Source organism: Babylonia areolata, chromosome 4 (assembly GCF_041734735.1).
Source record: "Babylonia areolata isolate BAREFJ2019XMU chromosome 4, ASM4173473v1, whole genome shotgun sequence".
NCBI classification, from domain to species: Eukaryota; Metazoa; Mollusca; class Gastropoda; order Neogastropoda; family Buccinidae; genus Babylonia; species Babylonia areolata.
The window spans coordinates 52,382,691-52,401,118 of NC_134879.1; the positions used below are offsets into that span (position 1 = coordinate 52,382,691).

At 40.2% G+C, this 18,428-nt stretch overlaps 1 protein-coding gene across 5 annotated transcripts in view; it reads right to left on the reverse strand.

Annotated features, from left to right (window-relative positions):
* Positions 1-18,428, reverse strand: part of LOC143281295 (muscle-specific protein 300 kDa-like) — a 167,998-nt gene that overhangs the window by 125,897 nt on the left and 23,673 nt on the right. For all 5 annotated transcript variants that reach the window (XM_076586452.1, XM_076586448.1, XM_076586451.1 and 2 more), the window contains exons 6-20: positions 17,011-17,135; positions 15,714-15,910; positions 14,088-14,170; positions 13,420-13,566; positions 12,330-12,641; positions 11,517-11,798; positions 10,568-11,182; positions 9,786-9,968; positions 8,963-9,103; positions 7,716-7,865; positions 5,944-6,111; positions 4,939-5,073; positions 3,141-3,302; positions 2,414-2,634; positions 1,284-1,392 (exon numbers count right to left, since the gene is read on the reverse strand). In XM_076586452.1, coding sequence (XP_076442567.1) covers positions 1,284-1,392; positions 2,414-2,634; positions 3,141-3,302; positions 4,939-5,073; positions 5,944-6,111; positions 7,716-7,865; positions 8,963-9,103; positions 9,786-9,968; positions 10,568-11,182; positions 11,517-11,798; positions 12,330-12,641; positions 13,420-13,566; positions 14,088-14,170; positions 15,714-15,910; positions 17,011-17,135 — 3,030 coding nt within the window. The remainder of the gene's footprint in view (positions 1-1,283; positions 1,393-2,413; positions 2,635-3,140; positions 3,303-4,938; positions 5,074-5,943; positions 6,112-7,715; positions 7,866-8,962; positions 9,104-9,785; positions 9,969-10,567; positions 11,183-11,516; positions 11,799-12,329; positions 12,642-13,419; positions 13,567-14,087; positions 14,171-15,713; positions 15,911-17,010; positions 17,136-18,428) is intronic.

The following is an 18,428-nucleotide window of genomic DNA, read 5'->3' on the forward strand; positions in this document are numbered from 1 at the left end:
CACTGAAGGGACTGAATGGATGAAGCAGGCAAACCAGACAATTGGGAGTTGCAGTTGTCAAGGCAAGAGAGAATGAGAGAAACGACAAGTCTAGATGTTGTGTCACAGACACAGACACCAAAACACAATACCTAAACTTAGTCTGGATTTTTTCCCCCTCTACTGCTTTGTCTTCTGGTTGGTTGATTGGTCGACTGGTCAACTACGTAGACTAGCTGAGTCTGGCTGGCTGGTGGGTTGGTCAGGTAGCAGGACAGGTAAAATGGCTGGATGGATGGATGTTCTGCTGGTTCTAAGTACGTGTTATATTTCAACTTAAAACTTAAACCCCAATCATGCAATCATTTCCCATACGAGGTAAAAATCTATCCCTGAATATCAAAGTATAGAATGAAGCAAACTGAATGTCTTTTGATAACATGTAAACAGACAAATAAAGAAAAGGTAAACAAACAGGCAAACAAAATATTTTACACTTGTAATATAACAAATGCAAAAACAAAAATGTCAAAATACTAGGGGAGGGAGGAAAGTGGGGGGGCGGGGGCCTGGGGGGGTGTGCTTGAGAGGATTTTTTTGTGGACCATGTGCAAATGCAACCAGAGTTCTCATGTACAACAGTGAAACAACATGCACACAAAACAGCAGAAGCACTGTTACCTTGTACTGATCCTAAATGCAGACAATAAATACATGACATAATTAATATTCACTTTACTGCTTCTTATTTTTATTTACAATGCCAATGGTATAATAGTCTCAGTCAAAAATGTGAGCAACAGTTAACAGGCAATATCCTGGTTGACTTTAATATGCTTAAACTAAGATAAATTTTGTCTGTGCATGTTCAACAAAAATCATGAATACTTTTATCATTTTTTACCTTTACCAGCCGTGGCACAATTCTGTTGAAGCTTAAAATAAAGTCTTTCATTCTCATTTCTTCAACATACATACTACAATCTTTTGCCCCTGATCTTAGAATTAAGAACACAGAAAAGTAGAAACTGTGGTTGTTAATAGTTATTGAAACATGACTGTGAAACTCAATTGACATGGCTATGACATTCAGAGAAAATACATATATATATATATATATATATATATATATATATGTGTGTGTGTGTGTGTGTGTGTGTGTGTGTGTGTGTGTGTATCTGACATGACCAAAACAAAACTATTTGATTTTGTATACAATGCTACAAGACCTCAACACAGAATAAAGATAAATATTGTATCAAAATGCAGAGATTTTTTTTTCAATTGTTGCTGCTTTTATTTACCTGGAATTTGGCCAGCAGGTCTTTGTATTCATCACTGGTGAGATTCTCCTGTCCCATGTCTTTCATCAACTTGTCCACTTTATTCACCCACTCTGACATTCCGTGAAGTCTGTGACACACATGTCAAACTTGGTCTCAGGTTGTTGCTTTGTTGAATCTCAAAGTCATTACAAGAAAATCTGAACAGGGCTAAAAGCCAGCTGTTTCATTTAAGCAAGCATGTGCATGCATGTATGTGTACCATCATGTGTTACAAGTGTGCACAAGTGTACAGTATGAGTGTGTCTGCATGCAAATGTGTGTGTATATGTATGTCCATGAGAGTGAATGTGTGCACATGCGTGTGTGTGCAAGTGTATGTCTGTCCTTGTAAACTCATATATGCATGCATATTTAGTCCACCTTTATTATTGATCAGATTATTATTCTGAATCGTACATCACATTGTGTGTATGTGGATGACAAAGTCATTTTTGTAAAATTGCACACACAAACCAACCACATAAACAAAGCAGAAACATGATTATAATAGTTCCCATCTTCATCCAGACAACTGAAGGAGACAAGTTCTAGAGACTTTTTGTACACCTACAAGCATTAGAGGTGAAAGGAATTTTCTTTTACATTGAAAATGCTATGGCCATAACAGTATCAGTATCAGTAACTCAAGGAGGCGTCACTGCGTTCAGTCAAATCCATATACGCTACACCACATGTGCCAAGCAGATGCCTGACCAGCAGTATAACCCAATGCGCTTAGTCAGGCCTCGAGAAAAAAAAACAATTAATAAAATAAAACAAAACAAAAAAACAAAACAAAAAAAAAAAGTTTTAAAATGAAATATTGAAATAAAATAAATAAATAAATAATAATAGATAAATACATAAAAATACTACTAATAATAATAATATATATTTGTATATATGTGTGTGGGGTTGGGGGATATGGGTGTGTGTGTGTGTGCTTGTAGAAGTAAGTGTGCGTTTGTGTGTGTGGAGGGGGGGAGGGAGAGGGGGCCAGAGGGAGGATGCGTGTGTGCCATGGAAGCTGCGATATGTAGCCTAGAAATGGCCATAACATTAACGGTAAACACATGCACCAAAAAAATCAACAGCACTGTGAGGCTTACTTCTGGTTGTACTCCTTCCACCTTTCTGGCAGCTGTTTGAGCTGCAGGTGAAGATTCTCAGCAAAACTGTTGAGCCGATTCCACCTGTCCATGTGCTCCTGGTACCGCTTCTGCAAGGATCCATCCGCTCTGTCCAACTTGTTCAGCTGTGCGGCATAGTCCTTCATCTGCTCCAGACACTTCTCACAGGTGGTGCGGAATGTACCTTGGTGGAAAAATTGCTGCACACACAAGGATATGGCTGGACTGAACAAAATATGAAGCTTAGTCATGCAATCATGAACCAGCAATAATAAAAAATAAAAAAATTAAAGAGGAGGAAGAGGATACTGCACACATGGTAAACTGAATACTCAGATTTTGAATCCCAGAACACGTTTGATGATGTAACTGATTTTTGTACTTTTTTTGTATTTCCATTTCTTAAAGCTGTTTGTTTTACTCTCTGCTTTTCCTGATTCCTCATGTATGTTCATATGCATGTGTTTGTTTTCAGGTATTTGTATACTTGGTGTGCTCATTTATAAAGGGAAGAACACTACATTCCCTGTTCAAACTAAAAGCTAATTCAGTTATCTCAACCTCACCTCGGCCTTCTTTATTTTTCCCAGTGTTCACAGAAACAGCTTTCAAACAGTACAGACAACATGCTCTCCATGAGGATCTCAAAGAACATAACAACAACTTTGCAGACTGTTACAATGTGTGACAGAAGTCAGCAAGTCACCCTGTGTTTCTGCAGGGCATCCCTGACGTTGACATTGGCTGCCAGCTGCTCCTGGTTCTGTTTCAGGGCCTGCTCTGCCTTGCCAAACTGATGCTCAAACTTCTCCTCTGGGATCACAAACTCCAGCTTCAACAGCTTGATGGGAGCCGCTGCCATCACCGCCTGTGTACACACACACACACACACACACACACACAGAGACACACACACACAGACACACACACACACACACACACATGCACACACACATGCATACACTCTTTAGAGATGTCTGAAAGAAATGCATTGAAAAAATCAGAAAACTGGTCATGACGGTTTTTACATGAAAAATATTTCTGCATATTCTGTGAATTTGATACTCCCTAATATGAGACTTATGAGAGACTGTGTCACTCAAAGGAGAGATTTTTCACACTGATCTAAGCAGCCAATGTTGTGTCAAAATCTACGGACACAAATATATTTCATACAACACAGCAGAGCAAGCTTAGAATGAACCACTTGATTAAATTCATGTTTCACAGCTGTGTAATAAAGCAGATCAAAATTATTTCCATTTGACCTGAATTCTTTTCATTAATCAAGATGGAAATATAAAACATATAACTCATTTTTAAGATATATATATATATATATATATATATATATATATATATATATATATATATATATATATATATATATATAAAAACCCATACATGAAGCAAAACAGAAGTAGTAGTCTTCAGTTTAACATCTTTCCACTTAAAGTGGTATTAGACAACAACAACAACAAAAAAAGAAAAAAAAATGTAAGGGGGGCGAGGGGGTCTGTGGGATGTGTGTGGAGGAACAAGTGTGTGTGTGTGTGTGGAGGTGGGATAGGGAGAAACAACACTGGGTTTCAAAACAAAAGCTAAACTAGAGAGGCAAGGCCTTCAAGACTCACTTGTGATAAATTAAGTCCCCTAGCATTAATTACAGAGTAATTTCCCTTTTTTTACTATCTGCACCAAAACGTTTGCAAAATAAATAAAAATTCCATGCTTAGCAAAAGAAGTTCCTGTTTGAACAAAAAATGATAATAATGACTGCTCTTGTTGTTGTGTCAGAATAAGAGGTCAAAGTGCCAAGTTTAGAGAATACAAAAAATATAAATATAACAGTAAATGCAGTTTGCATATAATTAGGCTTCTTTTTTATTTTTTTGTGCCCATCCCAGAGGTGCAATATTGTTTTAAACAAGATGACCGGAAAGAACTGAATTTTTCCTATTTTTATGCCAAATTTGGTGTCAACTGACAAAGTATTTGCAGAGAAAATGTCAATGTTAAAGTTTACCACGGACACACAGAGACAACCGAACACCTGGTTAAAACATAGACTCACTTTGTTTACACAAGTGAGTCAAAAAAGGAACTGCTAAAATCAAACAACCATAACAAATCTCCAACTGGACAACACAGCAAACCTTCTGCAAAAACAAATTATCTAATAACATCTTGAAATTGTTAAAAACACATTCTTTATTCTTCATAGAACTTTTAGTGAAGTTTAAACGACTTTAGACTGACATTCAAACATGATGTATTTACCCGAAATAAATTCTCCACATATGCATTTGACATCTTTGCTGAACTTACTTATAAAAGAGTCCAATTTGATAATGTATGAACCTGTCAAATTACTGTATGTATTGACTGACTGATAGTTTCCTGTTGTTGTACATTAATTACTATAATTTAAAACTTTGTCATTTTGCTGGTACATGTCCCTGACTTTGCTCCACAGCAAAACAGGCGAGGTATCAAGCGTCTACCTTGTATCTCTTCTCCATGGCAGCCATGATCTCTTTCAGCGGCATTTGGTCTCCAGGCGCCAGCTCTTTCAGGATGTCCTGACCATTGGACAGGTACTCCTGCAGCCTCCTCTGGTCTATCCGCTCAAAGAAAGTCTGAAAAATAAAGTTTGGTTATTACCAAGCTGAGAAGTTTGAAATATCACAAAGATCGGACACTTTACGTTGCAGAAATATGACGCTGATGAAACTGATATGATCAACACATTCTCTTATGAAACAAAATTTAGCTAAAACAGATTAAACAGTATGAAAAAAATAACAACAACACCAAACAATCAGATTTATCATCAACAATAATTCAATTAATGTTTGTGAACACTTCCAAAAAACATTAAATATAACATCCACATGATACATACACACCCACACATGTATACACATACACACACACTCAAACACGTGCAAGCACATATACATGCATGTGTGCACACACACACACACACGGGGCAGGAGGGCGGTGTGTGTGTGGGGGGGGCGGGGGTGGGGGTTGTCAAGAAATCTTGGACTTATCTCTGTCTGATTTTTTTTCCCCCTCCAAATGTTTGTAAAAGTGTCTAATTGGGTTGTTATATCCTTTGGTGGTTTGTTGTTGTTGTTGTTGTTGTTTTTATACACCTATACGTTTTAAAGTTAGAAAGTTATTCTCTTAGTTAGATTGTTCTTAAGTTAATGTTGTGAATAGTATTGTTTTCATCCCTTTCCCTTCTGCTCCCTTTTTTTTCTCCCCCCTCCTTTCTTTTCTTTTTTTTTTCATGTCTAATGTCACTTAAAAGTGAACAGGCATTAACTGAAACTGAACGCACGTGTGCACTCACACACAGAAATCACAAACACTACACACATTTACTATGAGATAAAATACAATATCAACAGAACAAGAAAGACACTGTCCCTCTTCCCCCCTCCCACCTCACCCCTCCACACACACACACCCTTCCCCCAATAAAATGTGGCACGACTGACCTTGTGTTTGCGGATGAGACTCTCACAATCATCTTCGTTGTCGTCAATGACGGCCTGTGCAGTGTCCAGCCACTCATCAAGTTGCTGCTGTCGCTGCATGAAGGATTTCCACAGCCTGGCCATTCCCTCCAGCTTCTTCTCCCAGTCTTTGGCTGACGTTACACAGCTCTGCACAATGCAAAACAATCTTCAGATTGAGAAGGACTTCATTCTCTCTCTCTCTCTGTGTCTTGTGTGTGTGCAGCTCTGTACAATGTCAAACAATCTTAACCCTCTCCATACGAACGGCGAAAGAGACGACGTTAACAGCGTTTCATCCCAATTACCATCATCAAAATATTGCAAGCGGAACGCTCTTATACTGAAGAGGTGAATGTTGACAAAGAATACCACAGTTCTGACAACAGAAGCTAAAGGTTGGGTCATTCAGACACCCACTGGACATCCGAGGGGTCTGTGTAGAGGAGAAGAGAGGACTGGCCGTACTGAGTGAGTTAAGACTGAGAAGGGCTTCATTCTCTTTCTCTCTTGTGTGTGTATGCATCTTAAGATTGAGAGGGACTTCTCTCTCTCTCTCTTTCTCTCTCTTGTGCATGTGCAGCTCTGTACAATGTCAAACAATCTTAAGACTGAGAAGGGCTTCATTCTCTTTCTCTCTTGTGTGTGTGTGTGCAGCTCTGCACAATGCAAAACAATCTTAAGATTGAGAGAGAGTTCAATCTCTCTCTCTCTCTCTCTCTCTCTCTCTCTCTCTCTCTCTCTCTTGTGCATGTGCAGCTCTGCAAAATGCAAAACAATCTTAAGATTGAAGAGGACTTCATTTTCTCTCTCTCTCTCACTCTGTGTGTGAGTGTGTGTGCGGTGTGTGTGTGTGTGTGTGTGTGTGTGTGTGTGTGTGTGTGTGTGCGTGGTGTGTGTGTGAGTGTGTGTGAATGCACTGTGTATTTTCTCTCTCTCTCCATCCTAAATTTCTATCATGCATCCTATCAAGAGTAATTCATTTTTCCAGGGCAAGTTATCCTTGAGTCTACTTTTTTTTCTGAAAAGCAATGAATGTAATATCATTAATGCAAGGATCATAAGAAATATGGTTTATATACAGAAAATTTGTCAATATTCATACCTTTCTCTTTATGATGCCTTATTAATATCAAACTAAAAATAAATCTGTATAAACACATTCTCCTTGCAGATCTATTTAAAAGCAGAATTTTGGAATTCATGTACTTAATCTCAATTCATTAAGTGCCAGACCTAGACATACATGGTGACATACATAAAACCTGAACACACATATTTGTATTTGTATTTCTTTTTATCACAACATATTTAACTGTGTGAAATATGGGCTGCTCTCCCCAGGGAGAGTGGGTCGCTACACTACAGCGCTACCCATTTTTTTGCATTTTTTCCTGCGTGCAGTTTTTTTTTTTTTCCTATCGAAGTGGATTTTGCCAGGAACAACCCTTTTGTTGCCGTGGGTTCTTTTGCGTGCGCTAAGCACATGCTGCACACGGGACCTCGGTTTATTGTCTCATCCGAATGACTAGCGTTCAGACCACCACTCAAGGTCTAGTGGAGGGGGAGAAAATATCAGCGGCTGAGCTGTGATTCGAACCAGCGCACTGAGAATCTCTCGCTTCCTAGGCGGACGCGTTACCTCTAAGCCATCACTCCACTTACATGAGCACACGCATCTGTGCATACCAACACAGAAAGTAATGGTTATCATTTATATGTGCAGTAACAAAAAATCTTTTTTAAATACTTACCTGAAATCTGGTGTTGGCTACATTCATCAGATCATCAGCAGGGGAGAAGTTCACATTTTTCAACTTGGGTTTTGTGCCACTGATTTTCTGGAAGACTTTGTTTTTGCTTTCTAGTATGGATTTCTGGTAGGTGGTTTCTGCAAAGAATGTCTGCAAAAAAAAGGGAAAAACAAGTTGATAAGAAAAATGAAGTGCTGTGTGTCTGTCTGTCTACTTTTCATATATTCATACATGCGCATATGCATGTGTATGTGGGGAAGGGGGGTGTCTGTGTTTCTGCATGAGTGTACATTTGTGTTTGTGTGTGTGTGTGTGAGTGTGTATGTGTGTGTGTTTCTGTGTGTGTGTGTGTGTGTCTGTGCATGTTTCTGTGTGTGTGTGTGTGTGTGTGTGTGTGTGTGTGTGTGTATGTGCATATGCATATGCATGTGCGTGTGTGTGTGTGTGTGTGTATGTGCACATGAAGCACATGCATGTATGTGCATCTATTTCTTGTCTCTGTGTGTGTCTGTGTGAATGCGTGGTGACGGACAAAACAGATTATTGGAGCTCTAAGTCATAAAAATGGGTAGTGACAACATTCAAAACTAAACATAATACATTTGGTCTTTTGCCACATTCATGGCAGTCACACTTTCAGGTGAAATTCTTGCTGGTCAATTAATGAAGTTTTTTAATAATTTTTTTTTAAAAGGCGCTATATGGTCAGACAATCAGCATGTATTAAGCACTGACATCAAGGCACCAAACCATCAATAGGTTTGTTTTTTTTCCCTAAGTTCACAGAATTAACTTTATGTAAAAGATATGTGTGATTCCGCACCAGACAGCCTGTGTTGTGTATCATGGCTGATACATATGTATGTGTACATAACTACATGTATGTATATTAATGTGTATTGTGTGTGCGTGTGCGTGTGTTTATGTAAGTTTGTGCCTGCCTATGTGTGCGTATGTGTTAGGGTAGCTGTTAGATACACATGTATGTTAAAATGTATGTATGCAGCGTGTGTGTAAGTGTGTGTGTGTGTGTGTGTGTGTGTGTAGTCACATTTTGGTGTGTGTATGTAACATAGATATGATGTTTTATGTTAACAAAAGCGTTTTTGTAAAGCACCTAGAGCAGATTTCTGGATAGTGTGCTATGTAAGTATCCATTATTATTATGGCTACAGAAAGGACTCCTCTGACTGAAATAAAACGTATATATACCGACGATGCAATACACGACACAGCTGCCCACTCACCTTGTGTCTCTCCAGTCTGGCCTCGGCAGCATCAGCAGTGCCATCCAATTTGTGGGAGGACAGCAGTTGTTCCCCTTCAGACAGCCACTGGTCCAAATCCAGGATTCCTGTTTCCAGTGACTCCACATTGGGAAGCACAGCCTGCAAACGCATACAGCAATGATTAACATCACAGAACACACTGCAAGAACATCTGCACACTCATCATCATAATCCATACCTTAACAACACTTGTCAAATACAGATAATGCATGGGAAATCATCAACACACGTCATACATGAATCAAATGAAAAATCAGTCCCATGAACGGGGAAGGGAATCAGAAGTGTCTGACATCAGAGAACAGTCAACAACAAAAACACACAAAAAAACCCACAGTATAGTAAGTCCACATTTAGGAATCATTTTTCATGTTGGTAGGTACCCAAACCACATCTAACTGATAAGTTATTGTATATCTTCCACATCTTTATAAATCTATATTTATGTTTTATTGCCTACGAAGTATTTGATGGAAAAGTGTAACTACTTATTCCAGTCTAAAATTGGGAAGGCAAATAACAAATGGTATATCAGCTGGTTTGTTAAAGGTAGTTCATGTTAACTATGCCATAAATATACCCCTCCTAAAAATATGTTTAACTCATAAAAATCTGAAATTCTAAAATTCTTAGATGCATATCCCTGTCAAACCTACAAACATTAACAAAAATGCATCCACATAAAATACGATAAAATAAAATAACTTTTCACAACACTCTGGATGATACAAGAGTTTGGATGAAGCAAAGTGTATTCAAACAAAAATTCGTTTCAGATTACCTTGAGGTACTTGATGCGTTCAGGAATCTCCTTGCGCAGTCTGACAATGACTTCTTTCTGCTTGTTGAGTGTCTGCAGCATGTTGTTGACCACTTCCTGGGGCGTGTCCTTCACCAGAGACTGAGCTGTCTTGGTCGTGATCTTGAACTCACTCTCCACCTGGCCCACCTGGCTGTTCAGCTCCTGCAGGTGCAAACAGGTGAGAATGTACACAAATATATGCATGCACACACATACACATGTATGTGCACACACACTCAGATGCATGTGCAAACACACATGCATGTGCACACATGCATGCACACATGCACACACACACACACACACACACACAATGCATTCAAGTTCAATTTTTTACAAAGTGACTAAAAGTCTGCTTTTTTTCTGTCTAGTTTTTATCTCTCTCTTTTTTTCTTCTCTCAAACTTTACTTATGATACAAAAGTCACATGTTATGATACAGTAACATACCCACAAATATGGATGACATATGAGAAGATGCAAAAGACAGTTATCCACATAATCTCAAATGCACCTGTACTGTTCTCTCCATCATGAACACACAATGTAAACAGTGCAATACATACATTCCAGTTCCTTGCTCAAACAATTTCACAAACACTAGCACACCTGTACACATACTTACACATGGATGCACTCATGAACACATACATGCATACACATGCATGGACACAAACACACACACACACACACACACACACACACACACACCACAAACATTCTGATTCTAATTCACTCAGGTACACAAAATAATCCACTCACATCCAACTGCAGAAGATGTTCTTTGAGAGGAGCATGAACACACGGAATCTCCTGATTCAACACCTGCTGGGCCTCCACCAACCAGGCTTCCAGACGCTGAACACCTTCCTCATATTCCTTGCGCGCTCGACCAATCACTTCAGTCTGTTTGTACTTTTGAAAACTTGCAGTCAAGGCTGGAAACTCACGATTCATAGCTTCCAAAATCTCCTTGATTTCTGCGGCAACTGCGTCCGTCACAACCCCCATCAAGAAGTTCCCCGAGTCGTTGAGAGCTTTCAGACGTTCCTCGTACTGAGCAGTGTCCTTGAAGAACTCCTGAATGTCTTCCGAGTTTCTTGAGGCCATGACGTGCTGACCGTCTTTAATCCACCCTGTCAGCACATCCATGGACGCACCAAAGTTTTTCCAGGACTTGATCACCTCTTCCAGCATGGGTCGAACACTGCGTATCTCTGCTGCCACTTTCTTCCAGCGGTCAGAGGCTTCATTATGGAAAGCGTCCAGTTTGGGAGCTTCTGTTTTGTCGGCTTTCTTGTAGGCTTCTGCACATTTCTTCAGTTCCGCCATGGTTTTCTCAAAGCTCTGCATCAACTGCTGTTTGTCCACAACATCCTGTATAAAAAAAAGAAAAGTATTGACACTATGAGAGCTGGTTTCAGACGGATAATACATTAGAATGGTCTAATAAATAGTAATATGCATCATCATTGTGTGCTAGGAAGCTTTAATGTAACAGTTGTTGTTGTTTTTTAATAAACTTCACACAAATCAAATATGAATGTGTTTGTTTTTTTCAATTAACATCAGATACGAAGTGGCAGGAAGCAACAGTGTCTTAGTATTCACAATGGTAAAGCTGATTTATTTTTGTTTTGTTTGTGTGAGTACACACACACACACACACACACACACACACACACACACACACACACACACACTCACACACCTGAAAGTCCCTCAAAGTGGCCTCCACACTGTCCAGACGGCCACACTTGCCAGTCCAGAGAGCCATCTTTTCCTCGGCAGCTCCAATGTAGCCCAGCACATCAAAGCGACAGAGCAGGTACTCCATCTGGGCCTGGTTCAGGCTGGCTCCACTGCTCACAGCCTCCAGCCGCTTGTTCATCAGGTCCATGTGGGGGCCGTGCAGCATCTCCCCCTCGTACCGACCTGCACGCTTCGTCTGCTGCAGGAACTGACGCCACGACTCCAGATCTTTGAAAAAGTTCTGAAACGTGAACACAGTAAAGAGCTCATTGAGTGACAAGCAACACCCAAGATAACGGAGTATGGCTGCTAAGTACTGAGTTAAAAACGGTCATACATGTAAAAGCCCACTTGTACATACGAGTGAATGTAGGAGTTGCAGCCAGTGAACACAGAAGAAGAAGGACAAGAAACAAAATGTTTACTTACAAGTGAAAAAAAGTAAGAAATAACATGAAAGATATGTACGCAGAGAAGCAGATACACATTGCAGACTGAAAATAGGCAATGTCTGAAACGCACAGAAGTGAACAATAACAATTTTCACATGTAATACAGGATGTTCATAAAACATTTTGGGTGGGAATATTGTGGGGAGTAGAATGTGCATCTGTCTCTCACAAAAATATCATTTTTTTCTCTCTCTGAAATCTTTGTCACTATTTATCTTTCCCTCTCTCTCCCTGTCTCTCTCTGTCTCCTTCCTCTTCTCCAAATATCACTGTCAGGGAAACAAAGTGAAACAAATTAACACAGCTTCAACATCATTCACCTTGTGCTGCCTGAGTACATCCGCCAGTTGCTGCAAGTTTTCATCGGGTTCGGCAAGAAGTTCATTTTCTGAGATGAGCAGTTTTTCAGCATCGTACAGCCAGCGACCAAACTGACCCAGTTTTCCAGGCAGGCTGGCGTCCAGCTTCAGCAGCCACAGGCGAGTCTGTTCGTCCACCTCTTTCCAGCGAGTGTCCAGTTTTCTCCAGTCATCTTTGGTCAGTCGCAGAGCACGGCCAGACTTCACCTTCTCCCCTATTTTCTTGTACACTGGTTCCCGTCGGTCAAACTCTGTCTTGAAGCCGATGTAGTCCTGAACAAAACAAAATTCAATGCAGTCACAATATCTGCCTGTCTGTCTGTTCTAAAATGAGTGATTTTTCACAACCGATCAGTGAGTCTAAAAAACATAGTAAATGGAATCGCATACTGAGACTTCATAATAAGTAGTACTGAACTGTTTAGACATCACATAAATAAAAAGCAGTAAACTGTGATGACATCAATTCAAATCCTAAAACATATCTTCAAAGATGAGAACAATTTCAGATGGAGTTAATCTTAAAAAAATTACCTTCTAAATTTTTCTTAACATGTTCACTGACAATAAAGCTGTTGAAAATGACACATACTAACTTTTGCTTGACAACAGATTTTTATTTTGTTCAAATACATTGATCTGTTTTGTTTTCAGTGTTTTACCATTTTTTTTCACTTTGCTCAGTCTATAGATGTCTCAAGACATATGTTTCCATGTCTGTTTTACACAAACAGTAACATCTGTTTACTTGATATCTGCTGCTGCTGCCATTATAATCATCATAATTTTTATCAGGAAATTATATTATAATTATTATTTATTTATTTATGTAAGCTTATCTATTATTTATTCACCTTTATTTTATTACTTTTTTTTTTTTTTTTTTTTTTTTCTCAAGGCCTGACTAAGCGCGTTGGGTTACGCTGCTGGTCAGGCATCTGCTTGGCAGATGTGGTGTAGCGTATACGGATTTGTCCGAACGCAGTGACGCCTCCTTGAGCTACTGAAACTGAAACTGAAACTTTATCAGGAAAGCACCAAGACCACTTACCAGGAATTCTGCCTGTCTGTCTGTGACGGGGTCCTGACTGGTGGCCAGCAGTTCAGCAGCGTCGTTGTTCAGCCAGGTCATCAGGGCGTTGAAGGCTTGCTGCTCCTTGTCTGGGGTGCTCAGGTCGTCCCCTGGTACTCCTCGCATCTATATACACGTTTTGGGGGCTTTACACACGGTGAACTATTTGTGTGAACTGCACTGTTCATTCATCCTACATGCATACACACACACAAAACACATACACGCACACACATTCATACAGAAACAAACTGAAAAGTGCAAGACTGCCCGGATGGTCATCATCTGAGCAGCAAATTGCTCTGCACATTATCAGATCTCAAAAGAATGAGTTATGTCTTCTCAGCAGCTATTTTCTGTGGAGCTAAAGTAATTCTGTTGCACTGACTAGATAGTGTAAATGATACAACATTCATATCCACAAAACAATAAGACAATTTTGTGAGACAAATCTTCCAACTGACAGAAGAACATTTGCAGAGAACTACAATTATGAACTGACCAGAACTGAAAACTGCCACTCACACCATTGACAGTAAAATGGGAATTTAAAGATTTGTCTGTTAGTGGGCATTGCCAATAATATGGTTTGATGATTGGTACAGTTAACGCTCTTGATATCCATATGCACACTGATGACAACTCACCCCTCCTGCATCTGGATATGCCTTGAGAAACTGGGCGACATAAGTCATGATAGATTTCTCGTCTGGCCGTTCCACATCCACATCTGCATAATTCAGTAACAAAAAGCACAATAATAAAAAAACAACAGCACTTTTGTGAGATACCAGGTCACTAGTCATTTCAAATTCATCGAAAGCAAAATAAAAAATATCTAAACTAATATTCTCTACAGTGGTTTCACTGAAGCAACGGAGAACCATTTGAGCTGCATGGAAACTCTCATGCCAAACAATGCAGGACCAGGTCACTAGTCATTTCAAATTCATCGAAAGCAAAATAAAAAATATCTAAACTAATATTCTCTACAGTGGTTTCACTGAAGCAACGGAGAACCATTTGAGCTGCATGGAAACTCTCATGCCAAACAATGCAGGACCAGGTCACTAGTCATTTCAAATTCATAGAAAGCAAAATGAAAAACATCTGAACTAATATTCTCTACAGTGGTTTCACTGAAGCAATGGAGAACCATCTGAGCTGCATGGAAACTCTCATGCCAAACAATGCAGTTTTTATCATTTCCAGGTTAGTCAGACTCCTTTGATGTGTCTTTTTGTTTTCTGAAACATCATGACCCACATTTTTTCTCAGAATGCAGAGAGCCATGACTTTGTTATGTTATTTGCCTACATTGGGCCATATACCCCACAATTCAACCATGACTGATGATTTTATTCAGCTTCACTTGGACCATTAAATTTGATTATGCTCATCAATGACTCAAAAGTTGATAAGTCAAGTAATGTCATCAACATATTTGCCAATATTTAATTCTTCATCAAAGCTTTTTTTTTAAAGTTTGTGTCACAGGGCTATAATAAAGTACATGGTATCCAGTTTGTATTAGTTGGCACATCTTTTTATTTCACAGGCAGAACTGACTGAAAAAGTCAGTTAACAATTATGACAACAATAATTATGATGATGATGATAATAATAATAACAGCAATAATTACAGTAACAATAATACTAATAATTAAGTATTTATATAGAGATAAATCTTGTGCAGGGACAAATCAAAGCACTTGCACACCAGTCATTCACATCCATGCACACAGCTCTGACTGAAAGGGATGAAAGATAAAATCATAAGTACATGCAAGCAGAAGAGCAGAGAGGTAAGCAGAAGAAGAGATGGGAGGGAGGGAGGACAACATCTCGGGGTGGACGGGAAGAGAGGTAGGCAAAAGAAGAGATGGGAGGGAGGGAGGACAACATCTCGGGGTGGACGGGAAGAGAGATAGGCAAAAGAAGAGATGGGAGGGAGGGAGGACAACATCTCGGGGTGGACGGGAAGAGAGATAGGCAAAAGAAGAGATGGGAGGGAGGGAGGACAACATCTCGGGGTGGACGGGAAGAGAGGTAGGCAGAAGAAGAGATGGGAGGGAGGGAGGACAACATCTCAGGGTGGATGGGACAGGTCTGACCCTGAGTGAGACAGTCAGAAGGACAGACAACCGCCAGGGAAGGCGGAGGCTGGTTGCCAAATGCGTAGTGCCCCCACTGTCTATGAGACTATGGGACAGATAGACGTGGAAGCAGAAAGCTGGAGAGAGAGAGGACCAGGAGAAAGGGAAGCTACACACCCTCAGGGTCCAACAGTCTGGCGATGCCCAGCTGGCTCTCAGCGGTGGAGAAGGCGTGCTCCAGGTTGACGCGTGCCTGCTGTCGCCTGACCGCGTCCATGTCCACCAGGTCTGGCCGGATGTTGTGGATCATGGCGTTGAAGGCCACGCCGTCCGTCCAGCTCTTGCCAAAGTCTTTGATGGAAAGTCCGTATTTCCTGGAATCATTTCACAATCTTTGCCTCTTTCAAACTGAAACCGTTTTCAATAAGCTTCTAAGAGAAAAGCATTTCTTTTTAACTCATCACACACACCCTGAGCGTTGCTCTGGCATCATAATTTGTCTCATTAAAACAGTTTTAATGTTCCTACATGTGTATAAACCGCAAGCAAAGGGAACTAATTTCTACATTTATGGAATCTAACTACATATAACTTAGAGAAAAAACATATTTTCTGCATTTTTGCAGCATCAGTATTGCATGGAAGCATGCCGAGCCTGTAAACTCCCCAGGGCTGAATGGGTTAATCATTTAATGTAGAATCTTTCCATAGTCTTCCACCTATGACTGGTCACTCTTTTCAAGAAATTACCATTGTCAAAAAAACTTGCAAAGAAATAATATAAATCCAAATTTTTTATTGTGGGTATCTGAAAAGTCCCTTTAAAAAGAACCACAAAATGGTGGTATTGATTTCCTGTTCAAATGCATGACAATTTTGAAAGGAAAAAGCTTCTGAATAATATAAAAGGAGTTTGAAGAAATAAACACAGATCAATAGCTGCATCAATAACAAGACAGTTGTGATAATGAATAAAACAGGCAAAGCATTACTTGGACTCACAGACAAAATATTAGTGGTGAGCAGAGTTCAGAAAAAATGCACACTCATATACACATTTCTTCACTCATAATCATGTATAAATGTATTAAATCTGTTTTTTAAAAAAATTAAAAGAAAAAAAGGGAAAGTTTTTGCATAAATACGCAAATGCTGCATACACAAAACATACATACACACGCACACACACACATACACACATGTGCATGCACACACACACACACACACGCACACACACACACACACATACACACACACACACGTGCATGCACACACACACACACACACACACACACACACACAAGCATAGAGTGTTGATAAAGATGGTACTGATAGAGGTGGCAATGGTATGCAGATAACAATGATACTAATGGTCAACAATGATGAAAAGGAAATATGATATGGCAGCAAACTAAGACACAAAAAGGAAATAATTATCGTATGACAGCAAACTAAGACACAAGGCCTGACTCACTTTGCCAGGACACTCTCCGCCCAGGCAAGCAAACTCTGTTTGGGAAGTGCCTGCTTCTTCTTGGAGGACGGGCCATCTCCATCCATCTCAGGAACGTTGGGCACTTGGGAGATAGTTTCTTCAATCTGCAAGCCATGCACAGTCATCAGCAGGCCATCTACCAGTGTCAGCTCATTTCTTCTTCTCTGATCTACTGCTGATATGAGAGGAAAGTGTGTCGCTCATCCCAGCCAGTTTGGATTGTGCGTGCATGCATGCGTGCGTGCGTGCGTGCGTGCGTGTGTGCGTGTGTTCTCAAACATTCTGAGCACAGAAAAGAATGCAGCATTTGCAAATGAAATTTAACAAGAAAGGGGCATATGTATATGCACGCCTGTGTTCACGCATTTGCGCTCACAACCTGTGTATGTGAATGTGTGTCCATGTGTAGATCTCTGTGTGTGCATGTGTGTCCAAGTGTGGATGTACATCTGTTTCTGTCTTGTTTCTCCATACAGGTATCCCTTGCAACACCTTCAAATCGCTCAAGGATTTACCAGTATATCTTTTGTTTCTCCATACAGGTACCCCTTGCAACACCTTCAAATCGCTCAAGGATTTACCAGCATATCTTTTGTTTCTCCATACAGGTACCCCTTGCAACAGCTTCAAATCGCTCAAGGATTTACCAGTATATCTTTTGTTTCTCCATACAGGTATCCCTTGCAACACCTTCAAATCGCTCAAGGATTTACCAGTATATCTTTTGTTTCTCCATACAGGTATCCCTTGCAACACCTTCAAATCGCTCAAGGATTTACCAGTATATCTTTTGTTTCTCCATACAGGTACCCCTTGCAACAGCTTCAAATCGCTCAAGGATTTACCAGTATATCTTTCTGCAGCCAGATACTTTGATAAAAGGAACTGAATAATCTGATCATAATCCCTTCAAAAAACATATCCACACAACAGGCCACACGGCCTTGATGTTTCATTCACAGGGTGTATGTCAGCTTGCTGTGACAATACCAACAGCACTGCAATGGCCTCTGTCATAAGCCTAACTGTGGAGAACATAACTGAAAGAGCCTTCAACCGTGGGATTCAGTCCTAGCTATGGAGGAGCTTGAACCGTGGGATTCAGTCCTAGGTATGGAGCAGCTTCAACTGTGGGATTCAGTCCTAGGTATGGAGGAGCTTCAACTGTGGGATTGAGACCTAGCTATGGAGGAGTTTCAACTGTGGGATTCAGTCCTAGGTATGGAGGAGCTTCAACTGTGGGATTCAGTCCTAGCTATGGAGGAGCTTCAACTGTGGGATTCAGTCCTAGCTATGGAGGAGTTTCAACTGTGGGATTCAGTCCTAGGTATGGAGGAGCTTCAACTGTGGGATTCAGTCCTAGCTATGGAGGAGCTTCAACTGTGGGATTCAGTCCT